Source organism: Camelus dromedarius, chromosome 11 (assembly GCF_036321535.1).
Source record: "Camelus dromedarius isolate mCamDro1 chromosome 11, mCamDro1.pat, whole genome shotgun sequence".
Classification (NCBI taxonomy): domain Eukaryota; kingdom Metazoa; phylum Chordata; class Mammalia; order Artiodactyla; family Camelidae; genus Camelus; species Camelus dromedarius.
The window spans coordinates 57,256,693-57,270,236 of record NC_087446.1 but is presented as its reverse complement, the minus strand read 5'-3'; the positions used below and the strand labels follow the sequence as shown (position 1 = coordinate 57,270,236).

Genomic DNA, 13,544 nt, shown 5'->3' with positions numbered 1-13,544 from the left:
CATTCCCATCTTTTCCAGAGTCAAAGAAGAAAACAGAGGCTACGATTCAGTACTCACGTGAGTTTCTCCAGAGCTGTGTGGGTGCCGGGCACTGGGCTAGGCTCTCTAAGGACATCACCTCATCCCCGAGCCATTATCATTACTATGATAACAGAGATACCTGTTATTTACAGGTAAAGAAACTGCCTGACGTGGCAGAGCTGGGATTTGAACCCAGAAGACTTATCTGAGCAGTCAGGGGTCATACTGACTTCCCTCCTTCCTCAGTGCACCACATTCTTGTACTTTCCTTTTGCAATATTTATCATTTATAACAACTTAGTTACCCTAGTCCCCTCAGAGCCCTGCTAGGCTGTGAGATGCCGGTGGACAGAGACAACTTGTTTTGTGCTCCAGCACCTAGCACTTAGCACAATGCCTGGCACATAAGGATACCCAATAAAGATTGGTTGGAAGTAGAAATTCAATGTGTTAGAGAGTTGGGGTGGAAGGGGCTAGCTAGAGGATAGCTGGGGACTTCTAGACGAGTGCTGATTATAGGGTTACAGTGCATCTCAAGAGGTCATCTGGTCCATGCCCCTGCTTCGGCTTCAGCCATTGCCCTGTCATAGCCACCAAGTCTGGGAAAAGCATTGGCATGGGTCCAAGTCCTTGGGAGAGCTTCTTCCCTTCTCTTGGCCTCAGATTCCTCTCTCAAGCTCAGGAGCGGTGGATTGGCTGATCTTGAAGTCTCTTCCACCTCTACCAGTTTGTGGTTCAAGAAGAGGCAAAGCATTTTGGAAACGAGCATCCCCTTGGTTTGAATCACCAGCTCTGGCCCCATTCCCAAGAGTGCCAGCTGCAGGAGGGTGTGCACCCAAGCCTGGCAGATTTGCAACCGCGGGCTTTTTCACAGGCAAATGGCCGGGGGGGAGGGGGGACGGGGGGAGGGTATAACTCAAGTGATAGAGCTCATGCTTAGCATGCACAAGGTCCTGGGTTCAACCCCAAGTACGCTCTCTAAAAATAAAGAAGTAAGTAAACCTAATTACCTCCTCCTCCCCCCAAAAAACTAAATAAATCACTCTTCACAGGCAAACTGGGACTCGTGCAGTTGGAGGAGGCTGGGCCTTCCAAGTCATCCGGAGAGGCCACACATCTAACCTAATGGTGCTGCTGTGGCTCACAAGAAGCTCTGGAAAATTCTCTTGCAGAGATACCTTCCAGATGGGCTTTGGAGCCCCAGGGGGCAGGCAGCCTCCCTGCAGGGTCCCCATACCTGCGTCCCAGATGAAGTTCTGCTCCCCACCTGACCTCCCTCCTTCACCAGGCATGACCCCTAAAGATTCCTACTTATTTCCAGAAGAGCAGAGCCTCCTCAAAGGAGAGACTCATGCCCCAGGAAGGATTTTCAGAGCATATGCCACAAGTTCTGAGAGGATTCCAAAGGTGTTCCATGTTTGAGAAACTGCAGCAAATTGGTGCAAGCATATGGCTTCCCAGGGGGAAACCACTTGGATAGGGTCGCTGCTCCTTTGGGTTTATAAAATTCTCAGAGCCGAGTGTGTGAAAAGCGCACGTTCATCATGTATTTAACAGGCAGGAATTTAGCCCCGCCACACTGGCCAGCAGGGAGATGCAAAGATAGAGGTAAGGGCCCGGCATCCCGGGTTCTGACTCTGCTTTCGAGACTGCCTGCCTATATGATGGGAGCATCCCTAACTTGGAATGACAAATATTAGAACAGGAAGAAACCTGCACAGTCACCTGAGTCTCCTCATTTTACAGATGAGGAAACTGAGATCATTGTGCTTGGGGCAGAGCAGAGAGTGAGTGGCCAAGAGAGTTGGCAGCAGAGGAAGGAACTGAACTCCAACCTCCCAAATCCCAACCCAGGTGGCCCAGCCCAGCATCACCTCTCTAAACACCCCTGCCCTTGGAAAGCAAAGCGCAAAATACTTCTCTCCTTCCTGCTTGGTTGAGGGGGTCAGTGAATCAATGCATGAGAAGGCTGGTGGGGGATAAGGAGGGTGGACAAATAAAACTGGAAAGTGCTGAGAGCCACAAAGAGCAGCCCATTAAGCCAGAGCCCAGCACCAAGAGCAGGGGCAGGTGGGAGCTGTTCAGTAATTGCATCACCCAGTCACATCCCTGTAACCTTAAATATTTCATGGACCCAGAAGTGCACCACGTGGAAGAGCTGCTGCTCCTCCTGTGGGGCTGGGACTGAAGCAGGGACGTGAACGCTTGCACACAAACAAGCACACCTTGCACAGACACGTGCAAGCCAGGGAAGGGCTAGGATGGGGCTGGCTGAGACATTCTAGGAAGGGCTCTAAGAGCAGGCATCGCAACTCCCTGCCCTGCAAGAGGGCGACCCACGTCTTCTTCCACCCACAAGCCCAACAGACACCCACAGTTGCTCACCCAGCTCTGGGCGTCGAAAAGGTCAAAACGACATACACACACCTTCGCAGACCTCTTCCAACCCACGTGGAGACCCTGGCGCCAAAGGCTGCAGTCATCCGCACTCCCCTCCCTGGTACCCACAAACGCTTTGCTCACCCACCCCCAGCCTCCTCTGAAGCCAGAACCAGGAGCTGCCTCTCCTCTCTCTCCCTGCTCTCGCCTCCTCTGCCTCCACCCCAGCACCGGCTGCTCCCAGGACCCCTCATCCCACGCAGCCCCCCATCATCCATCTCTCCAAAGCCTGAGCGCTCTGGGCCCTCTCCTGACCCGAAGGTTTCAGGGGAAGGGAGTCTGAGAATCTGGAGCTTGAGAAGGTAACGTGAAGGGTGGATGTGAGGCTCCGGGGGGGGGGGGGGGGGAATTTCCATGACCAAACCGAAGTTTCAAGGAAAGAAGGAAATACGGAAGAGGTGCAGGCAAACTGGGTGACCAGGGGTGGGTGCAGAGGGTCTTCTGAAAACCTGAAGAGGTGATCCTCCTAACTCTGCTGTCCTGCCAGGAGAGGACATGACAATAATAACATCTCTCAGTTAATCAAGGGCCTGCCATGTGCCAGGGACCTCACCTCATATGGTACTCAGCCCTCTCAGTGAGGCACTATTCTGCCCATTTTATAAATGTGGAGATTGAGGCTCAGTGAGGGGAGTCTGAGGCCCCAGAGATAGGGGTGTGGGAATCCTGGCTTCAAGTTCCAGCTCCCAGGGGCCTGGTGAAATGGGGACAAGTCACCTATTTAAAGGGCACCTCCGACCTGGCCCTGTGTATGTGTGGTTAGGAGATGGGCGAGTGGAGGGAAAGCCGGAGCAAGTGCTGGGTCCTACTGGGTCCCGGTGTCCCCATCATATCCTTATCCTTTTGGCTTCATGCCTTCACATTCCCTCCCTCCACTGTCACTTGGGAAGGGGAGAGATCTGGGGATCCCCCCGGGCTGGCCCTGGTATATCAAAGAGAGAGCAAAGGGACCACGCAGATGTAGGCTGGGTGTAGGGGGGTCATTCCTGGACTCCAAGTGACAGCAAAACAGGAGCCAGTTAACAGCAGATAGAACTGGCCCCCTGGGCCCCTATAACCCCAGCCTTGTCCTGAGGAAACTGAGCCTGGCCTGGCCTGCTGTATGTAAAGGGATATGGCTAGGGGGGAGGGCAGGGGAGGTTATTTTGGGAGGTAAGAGAGGAAAGGGCAATGTGAAATCCAGATCAGGGAAGGGCTGCCGGGGAGAGGAGGCAACTGAGGACTGAGGCTGACCCCTTAGAGAAGAGGATGATCCCAGGGCCCCCAGAGAACCAGGCATTCATCTGACTAGAACTTGCCAGTTGCTCCGTTTAAGACTAAAGAAACAGATCTCTGGCTCCGGCCCCTACCCAGCCACTCCCTCAAAACTCTCGTGCCTTCTCCCCACGCCCAGTTCTTCTCCCTCAAAGATTCATCCAGCCTCCCCAGTGCTCAGCACCTCTCTTCCCTCTATCGACTGACCCCCAGCCCCTGGCAGAGTGCCCACCAGCTCCTGTGAACGTCCTATCTCCCTCACTAGTACTGACATCTTGGTCCTACACCAACCTAGTAAGTTCTTCACATAGTCTCACCTCCATCCCTTTGGGACAGCAGATCATTTTCATTATTCTGCCAGCAGTAGAACTGGAAACCAACCCCATCTGTAAGCAAGCCACCCCACTAGAGGAGTTTCCCTCTCCACCCGCAGGGGCATTCTCCCCTGGCAGGCCTTTCACCTGCTTTACATCCCCCAGATTTAGCAAGCAGAAAGAGAAACTTATTTCACAAGCTTTACCAGTTCCCCACCCCCATGGTCCTCACTCCCCTAGCCCTCCACCCATTGTCATCAGCACTTCAAGGGAGAGGCTCTGGAGACCCTCTTAGACCTCAGTCCCCGCTCCCTGCTGCAGAGTGAACCCAAGACCTGTGCCCAGACCCGACGCCTCCCGTCCAAGTTTCTACCTCCGCTCTAGTGTTTTCCTCTCAATGAAAAGTCCCTCTCCTGATCTAACTTGAATCCTCCCTGCTGTAAGCCTAAATCCCCTTTCTTTTCACTATGCGGCGACCCCTTTAAGACTGTAAAGGAAATCTTCCTGTCGCGTTTGCTGCCCCCTCTCTCACAGCGCCCCTCCACCTTCCCAGCCCCTCAATTCCGCCCCAGCTTGGAGAAGTTCATCGCGGCCCATCCCCTCCCTGCCCAGAACTCTGAGGATCCCTGGGTGCCCTCCCGGGCTGTGTTCACTACGACCAGGACCCGGCCACGCCCGGTGGCCCACCGGCGGGGCGGTTACCCCCGCGGCAGCTGGCGTTGCAGCCACGACGGGGTTAAGGCTCGGGGCTGGGGGAGGGGGAGGGGGCCGGGAGGGGCGAGTGCGGAGCCAATCGGCGGCCGCGGAGTCCCCGGGGCAGCGAGCCGGGAGCTCTGAGCCGGGAGCCGGGAGCCGAGCGCGCCGGGCTGGGGCCGGGCAGGAGCGGAGTGGAGAAGGAGCGCGCCCGCCCCAGCCCCAGTCCGTCGCCTGCCCTCCCGCCGCCCCCTGCCGGGCGGCCGCCGTCCCAGCCATGGAGCAAGACCACAGCCCCCGGAAGATCCAGTTCACCGTGCCTCTGCTGGAGCCGCACCTTGACCCCGAGGCGGCGGAGCAGGTGCGGAGCGGGGCGGGGCGGCCAGGGACTCGCCCGGCAGAGGACGAGAGACCCCGGGACCGTGCAATCCGAGACCCCTGCTCAGCCCTCCCTAAGTCAGGCGCCCCTGCCAGGGCCGGCGCGCCGTTTGGGGGTCTTCTCTTCCCTCCCCCACCGTGGGAGCCCCATCGCCCTGTCCGTGCTTCTTCGAGACAGACTGACGGATGAGCGCCCGCACTCGAAGCGGGTCCCCGCGATAATCGCTCTCTGCCTCCCCAGCCCTGGGGAAGGGGGCCTCCCTGAGGACACGACCCCTCCCCCCTTCGCCGGTCTCGCATCCCCCACCCAGTCAACGCCCGCCAGAGTTTCTGAGCTCGGCGGGGGCGCCCAAGGGTGTCGGCAGCGTTCGGGAGGGGGTGAGGGAGAGGGCAGGCGAGGGCGGGAGTTGAGAGAGGAGCAAGAGCCCCCAGCCCTCTCCTAACTGGGGGCGACCCTGCCAGACTCCAGAGAGTGAGGACGAGAAGGGGTTGAGTGAACCTGCGAGGGCTGCGGCTTTGCGGGAGAGGAGTGGTCGGGTCTGCAGGCTGAGGCGCCCCTCTCTGCCAGTCTGGACACGTGGGCCCTTATTCCCAACTCTTGCCCTTTGGATTGGTAGGGGGAGGGGGCCGGGGAGGGCGTGGAGAGAATGGCTCCGGGAAGCCAGAGGTGGGGGCTTACTAGGGGCTGTGGTCCAAGCCCAGCGTCCGCGAGGGAGAAGCCCTGCGCTGGCCTGGGCTCAAGGGGTGGGAGTCCAGGGCCCTGGCCCAGCCTCCCGGCCCGGCCTATTTTTAGCTCAGAGCAGCCTGGCAGAGGCGGCGGTGTATGAGAGTGTGTGAGCAAGTGTGTGTCTCCGGGAGAGTGAGCATGTGTGTGGGGAGGGTGACCACCCGTGGTCGCTACTACCGCCCATTTGCTAAATATTTGCTCATTTGCTCATTGCTCCATCTCCTTTCGTGTTCTCTGTCCCTTCACCTAGACACCCCCATTCCTAAAGAATACCCACTTCCCACAAGGACGTGCCTCTATTTCCCCCAACTGGCTGCCAGCTTCCAGGGCTCTGGCTGGGCCTCCCCACCTGGAAAACTCTGATCTCTTGAGATGGGCTGGAGACAGTGTTCTTTCTGTTGCTCCAGCTCTTTGGTAGGATAAGGGCTGGATGTGAAGGGAAAGGCCCGGTACACACACCTCTCTTACATCTTGAGCTTCCCAGAGTGTAGGGAGGGGTTAGGGACTGTGTCTCCAGCCTCTCCCTGGCCTGGGGGGAGCTGCATCTCCAGACCTCAAGATGTGATAGTAGGAGGGAGGTTGGTGAGACCACAGACAGCCTGAGGATGGGGATGGGAACGAGCCATGAGCACAGGGAGCCTTCCCTTGGAACTGGGAAAAAGGCTGCTACTCCTGGAGGCAGGGGACTGGCCAAGATAACCTCAGACCCAGGGGAAAGGGCCCAAGAGTGTTGGCTGTGGGCTTAGGAGCGAAGTTCTAAGCAGAACTGCCTTCCACAGGCATAGACAAGGCTCGCTACCTGACACCTGCATCTGTTTGGTGTTAGAGGAGGCAGGTGTAGGTGTGTGTTGGGAGGAGGAAGAGGAGAGTGGGAGGCCAGCTGGACCAGGGGTCTAGGGGGTCAGGGGAGGACCATGAAGCAGCGCTCAGGAACCAGAGAGAAAAAGAGAGCAGAGACTTAGGCCTGCTTTTCTCCCATCTTCAGAAATCTGTGTCTGCTTGGTGCAAAATTCGACCTGCAGCCTCACCTCAGCCCCTCTTGCTGTGTTACCCAAGTGTGTGGGCAAAAATCTCCAGGCTTGGCAGGAGCACCCAACCCAGACCGACATGAGAGGGCAGCAGGGGTTGGAAACTCTGAGTTATGGAGCACAGAGTGGCTGGGGATGGAGGGGTGCCCATAGCTACCAGATCTCTGGCATGACTGGTTTGGAAATAAATCAGAAGCAAAAGCACCAGGTGTCCTTGAGAGCTAGGATTTGAGATAGGGGCAAGGAGAAAAAAAAAGAGACTCGTTTCCTAGTAGTTCAGGTGCCTGGAGGTGCTTCAGGGAGTCTAATTTTACTCCCTCCTGCTGTAGGACATCAAAATTCTCAAGGACACTGAGTGCTTAGAAATGTTGTCCAAGGCAAGGATATTGGTTAAGGAAGGGACCTGTCCAGAGCCCTGCTGCCCTTTCTGTCACACTTTTAGTCTCTTCCTCGGGCTCCACAGCCCACCCTCTCCCTGTCTTCAGCTCCCCTCCCCCAGGACAGGAAAGAAATGGAGAGGAGTCCTCTCCTAGGAGAAGGCTGGCCTCTCCCCACATGCATGAAGCACACACACCGGCCTGCTGGCCCCCAATACATTTGCACCAGGAAGAGCCAGAGGTGTGCTCACACTTAAGTCTGTGCAGTGCATGCATGTATGCACATGTGCATGCACACACGCACACACCACTAATACTGCTGCCAGGGACCTTGAAAGGTCACCAAAAAAACCAGATAGCACTGGATTCTCCTGAGAAAACAATCCCTACCCCAAGCTACCCCCATGCTATGCACCTGTTTCTTCTACAGGGAGTCCCTCTCTCACACCAACCCTGCCCCTCTTGCCATTGCTGGTACCCACTTTCTGGGCATAGAGAAGGGCTCATGTCTTACCACCCCCACCCCCATGGTAATGACTCTAAATGATGGACACACAGAGATAGGAATCTGATCATTCAGTGTCCTCAGCCTATTCCTCTCAACCTTGGGAGGTTTTTAGCCTCTTTCCCAGCCCCATTTGTCTTCCCTCCCCTCTTCTGCCCGGGAGGGAGCTGCAGGGACTCCAACCCCACAGTTCTCTTCATTTCCACGGCTCCGGAGAAAAGGGGAAAACTACGTGTCCCAAGAGTCCTTGGACTGACTTCAACAACAATCAACTTTATTGGCAGCATTACAAAAGGACAGAGGCAGGGAAAGGGGGCTCAGAGGCCCAGCAGTCAATCAGCTCTTATATGTTAATTTCTTAGAATGGGACCCTGGAGACCAGGATGATTTTTCAGCTGAGTGTTAGTCCCCAGCCAGAGTCCTGCCTGCCTCAGGCTCCTCCTCATATTGTATTTACCATGACAAGGATTTCTCCAGACTGTATTTCCTGACAAGTCAGAAAGGTGGTGTGTCCAAGGATAGGGAGGGGATGATGCAGTGAGGAGCCTGGGCCAAGGAAATGCCCAGTCAGCCCTTCCTTCCCTGTGCTGTCCTCCCAGGCTGGGCGGGGACTGAGGTGCTGCCCACAACAGGTTCCAGTCCGTGTGGGGAGCGGGCTGGGGGACTGAGGGGAAGAAAGCGTTGTGCCCTCTCCGGTTATTTCTGAGCATTGATCCAGGATGGACGGAAAGACAGTGGGCCGGAGATCGATGCCTTAGCACAGATATAGCTGCTGAGATGGAGAGCTGGGGCTAGGGCCCGGTGAGATGCAGTGACAGAAAGGGGGTTGGGGGAAGCAGGGAGTGGGTGGCTCTGGGTCCCCAGGGGAGAGGGAGGAGCCCAGGAATGTCCACCCTGAGACCACAGGGTCAGTGTACCACGGCACTTTTTGAGGTGTGTTAAGTGGGCAGCTGGGATTTTGTTGCTGAGTGAGTAGGGCTTTGATGCTTCCACACATACCTGACCTCTTCCCTCAGATCCGGAGGCGCCGCCCCACCCCTGCGACCCTCGTGCTGACCAGTGACCAGTCATCCCCAGGTAACCCCAGATGGATCGCTGAAGGGAGCAGGGGCTGCTGAAGACAGCTGGGTCCCAGTGAGAGAGGGTGGGTGCTAGGGAGAAGGGCAGATCTGAGGAGCCAGAGATCTCTGACCCAGAGACAGGAAAGTGGTGGCTAGATTAGCAGGAGGATTTCCTTCAGAAAGATGGAGCAGTGCTAGGGAGAGGAGGGAGACCACCTGGTTCCCAAGCCCCCCAGGAGTTGGGGTGGTCAACAGAGTACCGGTTGCTGTGGCAACAGCTTTCCAGGTTTCTCCAGCAACTGAAAGGCTGCTGCCCCCACCCCCAGAGGCGGTGACAGCTGTGAAGGGGAGGGACCGCCTCCATCAGCTCTTTTCCTGGCCCCCAGAGGGGAAGGGGAAGGTTAGAAACAGCTCAGGGAGCAGCTGGCATTCTGGTCACCCGTGTCCCCATCAAGGTCTGGGGAGAGAACAAGGTCTCAGAAAATGTCAGGGGCGCTGGTGGGCGAGTGGCAGAGAGGCGGTGATGCTAATAAGCCAGACTGGAACTCAGGATGCCTGAGTCTCCAACTTTCCTCCAACTACTAAAAAAGACTATAACCTCCCGGCCCGGTGGAGGACGCATTTGCTGTTCTTTACCTGGTGTTCCCTCCTAGGTGTGGTTCAGTCCTGGATCTGGGCAGGGGGAATAGTTTGAAGGGGAAAGAGATGGATACTTCAGAAGAAGGAAAAAAGGAAAAGGACCACAAACTCTGCCTTCAGGAACCTCCAGGTCTGAGGCAAGAATAGAGATGCCGACGACCACAGAGTCCAGGACAGTACAGGAAGCAGCAGATAAAACCGGGCAGGAAGGCAGGAGGGAGCTGGAGGATGGAGGCTGGGGACAGCCACCAGGGCCAGCTTCCTGGGGGCAGATGTGAGGGATGGATCAAGAAGGAGGTGACTGCAGAGGCTCCTCCCCTTGGAAGTCCGCTTGGCGGCAGGGGTGGGAGGAGCCTGGATTTCCCATTCTCATCACTTTCTTCTTTCCATCTTTCCCTCAGAGATAGATGAAGACCGGATCCCCAACCCGCTTCTTAAGGTGAGCTGGTCCCTCCTGCTCAGCCCAGCACAGAGAACCCCCAGACTCATTAGGGGATTATCCCTCAACTCCCCACCAATCTGTAGGACGTTTTGGCTCCCTCTTCCCTGTGCCCCTAGCATGGGCTTGAGTGGATGCATACACACACACCCCTGTGTCCCTCACACACAGACTCTGTGCTCATCATGAGGGGTGGGGGGCAGGAGTTTTCTTCCCCCACTTTCTGAAGCCCACAGCTAGTCCAGAGGGGGAGGGTGAGAAGGGCCAGCGCCCACCTGTGCTCTGCACCCTTCACAGCCGGCTTTGTCCATGTCTCCACGGCAACGGAAGAAGGTGACGAGGACCACACCCACAATGAAAGGTGCGGAAGACCCTTCCCCGCCACACCTGATGCTGAGCAGCAGCCACATTGACCCCTTTGGAAGGAATCCTTGGGAAGTTGTTAAATCTGCCTTTATTAAAGGAGGGTTGTTGCTGGACCAACCAGGGCTGGATTCTAGCCCTGACACCAACTAGCCTGGTAGCCTGGGAAAACCTGCTTGACCTCCAGGGCCCTGCATACTGCCTCCCTTTGGCAGTTAAATCAAGTGTGTGAACTCACCCACAGAGGGCACAGCACATATGAGGCCCTCTAATATTTCTTGAATCTAAATTGAGTCTTTTCTCCTGACCCCAAGGGGGACCATGTATCCCAGCTAGTCAGGAGTCTCTTTTGTTCTTAAGCCTCTTCCCTTCCCCTCCCCTACCTTTGAAAGAAGTAGGTTTTATTGTCTAGCTTTAGTCCCTCCTTATTGCACAGAGAACATCCCTCTTCACTGGATTTCGGGACAGAAAAGTCAAACCACACAAGGCAGTGAGTGCCGGCCCTGTAGTGGGGCTGTCGAGTTTGAGGGCCCACGGAGGAGTCTGGGCAGTCATGCTCTCTCCCTTTCTCTGTGCCCCCAGAGCTCCAGATGATGGTTGAACATCACCTGGGGCAACAGGAGCAGGGAGAGGAGTCTGAAGGAGCCACTGAGAGCACAGGGACCCAGGAGTCCCGCCCAGCTGGGATCACAGACACAGAAGCGGAGTCAAGGCCGGGCACCTCTGGGAAAGCACACAGTACGTTCAGGCTGGGGAGGGGCCAACCCAGGGGGAGGCCAGCCTTGCCCAGTCACTGCAGAGAGGGGCCCAGGGAGAGCCAGAAACTGTCTGGAGCGTATGGATTCTTTGTATGTACGAGGCAGTGGCTGTGTTTTGCATCTCTTCACCTTTCCTTCCGGATGACACCATCCACTCCCAGCTGGGACTTCAGAGCTCCCTGTTGTATGGGGGGAGCCCACCATAATGGGAGCAGCACTGGGGCTAGAATCCTGGCTCTGCCTCTTTACCAGCCCAGAGGCCTTGAACAACTTACTTAACCTCAGCCTGTAAAGCGATCATGATGACGCCTTGGATTGTTTGTGAAAATTACACGAGACCAGTCCTGAGTCCAGCGGCGGACACACACGATGCGTGCAATCAGTGGGAGCTGAGTGCCCACGGGCCCTTATCCCAGATGTAGGCCAGAATTCAGAATTTTTCCAGTTTTATGAAGGTGAAGCGTATATATATTGTATGTTACCTCCTACCCCGAGCAGAAACACATTAATAGTTCTGCAGTGAAATGAATGGTCCCACTCAGTGGAATAAATAGACTATTAAAAAGCCTCATCTCCTTTCAGGTCAGGTGTAACCACACATTGAGACCTTACCCAAATTTTTAAGCTTTTTTTAGAGGGTTTTTTTTTTTTTTCCTGATTGCAGATTTAAAAAAAAAAAAAACAAAAAACAGTGAACCTAAGTAACAATTGTGACCAGAGAAAACCTTGCTGGTCCTGGGCTCCTCTCAGGGGTCACTGGAGCACAGGACAGGGTGAACAGAAGCAGCACCCCCTCTCCAAGCCCTCATGAATAACCACCCCTCCCTCCCACCACCCGTTCTCCCTCTCCAGAACCTGCAGAATCCATCCCGAAAACTCAGGAGAGGGGCAGTGAGAAACCCAGCACAGAAGACCCCTCAACCCATATACCACCACTGGATTCCCAGGGAGCCAACTCGGTAAGAGCCCAGGGCGGGGCTGTGGGCCGCAGGACAGCAGGCTGTGTGGAGAGGGCAAGGGCGAAGATCTGGAGTCGGGAAGAAGGGGAACCAAGGACCAGCTTCAGTCACTGAAAGGCTATTCTCTATGGCCAGAGGACTGGCCTCTCCCCTGACAGACCAACAGAGAAGTGGGATTAAGCTGCAGCAGGAGGGATTGAGGTTAGACTCTGTCTCAGGATTTCCAGCTCCTGAAATGGGTGATAGAAGAAAACCACGGAGTTTCTGATAAAGGGCCTTTGGAACCCAACGGGAGAGCTTCACCTGTGTAGGCTGAGAGAGCAGTGGTCCTGCCCGCAGTAGAGAGGCTGATGGAATAACCTCGTGAGCTTTGATTTTACAGTCTCCCCTCCCCTATGTAGACTGGACAAGGAGGGCAGCCACTGGGGTCAGACAGCAGAAGTTCGAGACTAACGGGATGGTTGGATGGGCAGTAGGACCCCCGGCCTCTCACTCACCTTCTCTTTCTGCCCGCTTCCTCACAACAGGTCTGAGAGTAAAGGAGGTATCTTGGAATCAAGACTGCAGTTGGGAATGCATGGACACTGGAATTGTTTCTTATTTCTTCACTTTTGGGGAAAATTTCTTGTTTTTAAAAAGTGATAAAGTTGGTGTTAAGTCCTTGGCACTTTCCTTCTTTCCAGACTTGGAGCATCTTTTCTCCCTCCCCTCTTGTCCTGCCCTCTACATAGCCCCCTTCTCTTCTGCCCAGCTGCCTCTGGAAAAGGAGGAAATACGGAAGCTGGGCAGGAGCCTTGGGAAAGGAGTTTTTTCCCAACCCTATGCTTACTTGCTGGGGGTCAGACAGGTGGGAGGACTGACTCCCAGGGCACCAAGAAGGAAGGATGGCCCCAGGTTCTCTTCATATTGAGGAAAATATATCACCATCCCGCAGCTGGGAGACTAGGAGCCCTAAGGCCAGTCCGGCTGCGGCTGTGCTGTAGGCGCCATCTGCTGGAAACAGCTAGGAACTGCACCTGGGCACCACCCATGGGAAAGAGCAGGTGTTGTGTTGTGTAGATGCCTCCCTGCCCGTCCTGCAAGGCTCAGTGAGTCCCAGGCTTCAGGATGTGTTCCCTCCTCCAGCTGTGAGGAGACCACCACCCCGGTTCCAACCCATTAGCAAAGCTGGATGGAGAAGACAGTGGCTATTCACAAAGAGGCCCTTGCTAGGAACTGGAAAGGTCAGCTCTCCCCTTTGTCCTAGACACTGAGGACACAGGGTCAACGACAGAAGCTGAGCAGAGAAGAAACTTCCTCAGACCCCATAGCCAGGCCTCTCCTACCCACTGCTTTTGATTTTTCCCAACAGTGGAGGGGAGCAGGGAGGAGGGAAGGCAAGTTTTGCCCCTGTTTACTGAAGTGGTATGATGGAGAGAAAAAAGAACTTCAGAAGTTCTTGTGCTGCTGTGCGCCCTCGGGCAAGACCTCGCCTCTCTGGGCCTCCGTTCACCCCTCCCCACATGAAACAGGGCGAACACCGCACCAGGATTTTATTGGGCGTGAAGAGACAGTGTGCGCGAAGATATCCAGTGAACGACACTCACGGC

At 55.7% G+C, this 13,544-nt stretch overlaps 1 protein-coding gene across 1 annotated transcript; it reads left to right on the top strand.

Annotated features, from left to right (window-relative positions):
- Positions 1–4,882: 4,882 nt before the first annotated feature.
- Positions 4,883–12,615, top strand: PPP1R1A (protein phosphatase 1 regulatory inhibitor subunit 1A). Its single transcript, XM_010994082.3, has 7 exons — positions 4,883–5,082; positions 8,753–8,813; positions 9,838–9,875; positions 10,173–10,236; positions 10,821–10,976; positions 11,849–11,955; positions 12,483–12,615. The coding sequence occupies exons 1-7, from the start codon at positions 4,999–5,001 to the stop codon at positions 12,486–12,488; spliced, it is 516 nt and encodes a 171-aa protein (XP_010992384.1). The 5' UTR covers positions 4,883–4,998; the 3' UTR covers positions 12,489–12,615.
- The last annotated feature ends 929 nt before the right edge of the window (positions 12,616–13,544 follow it).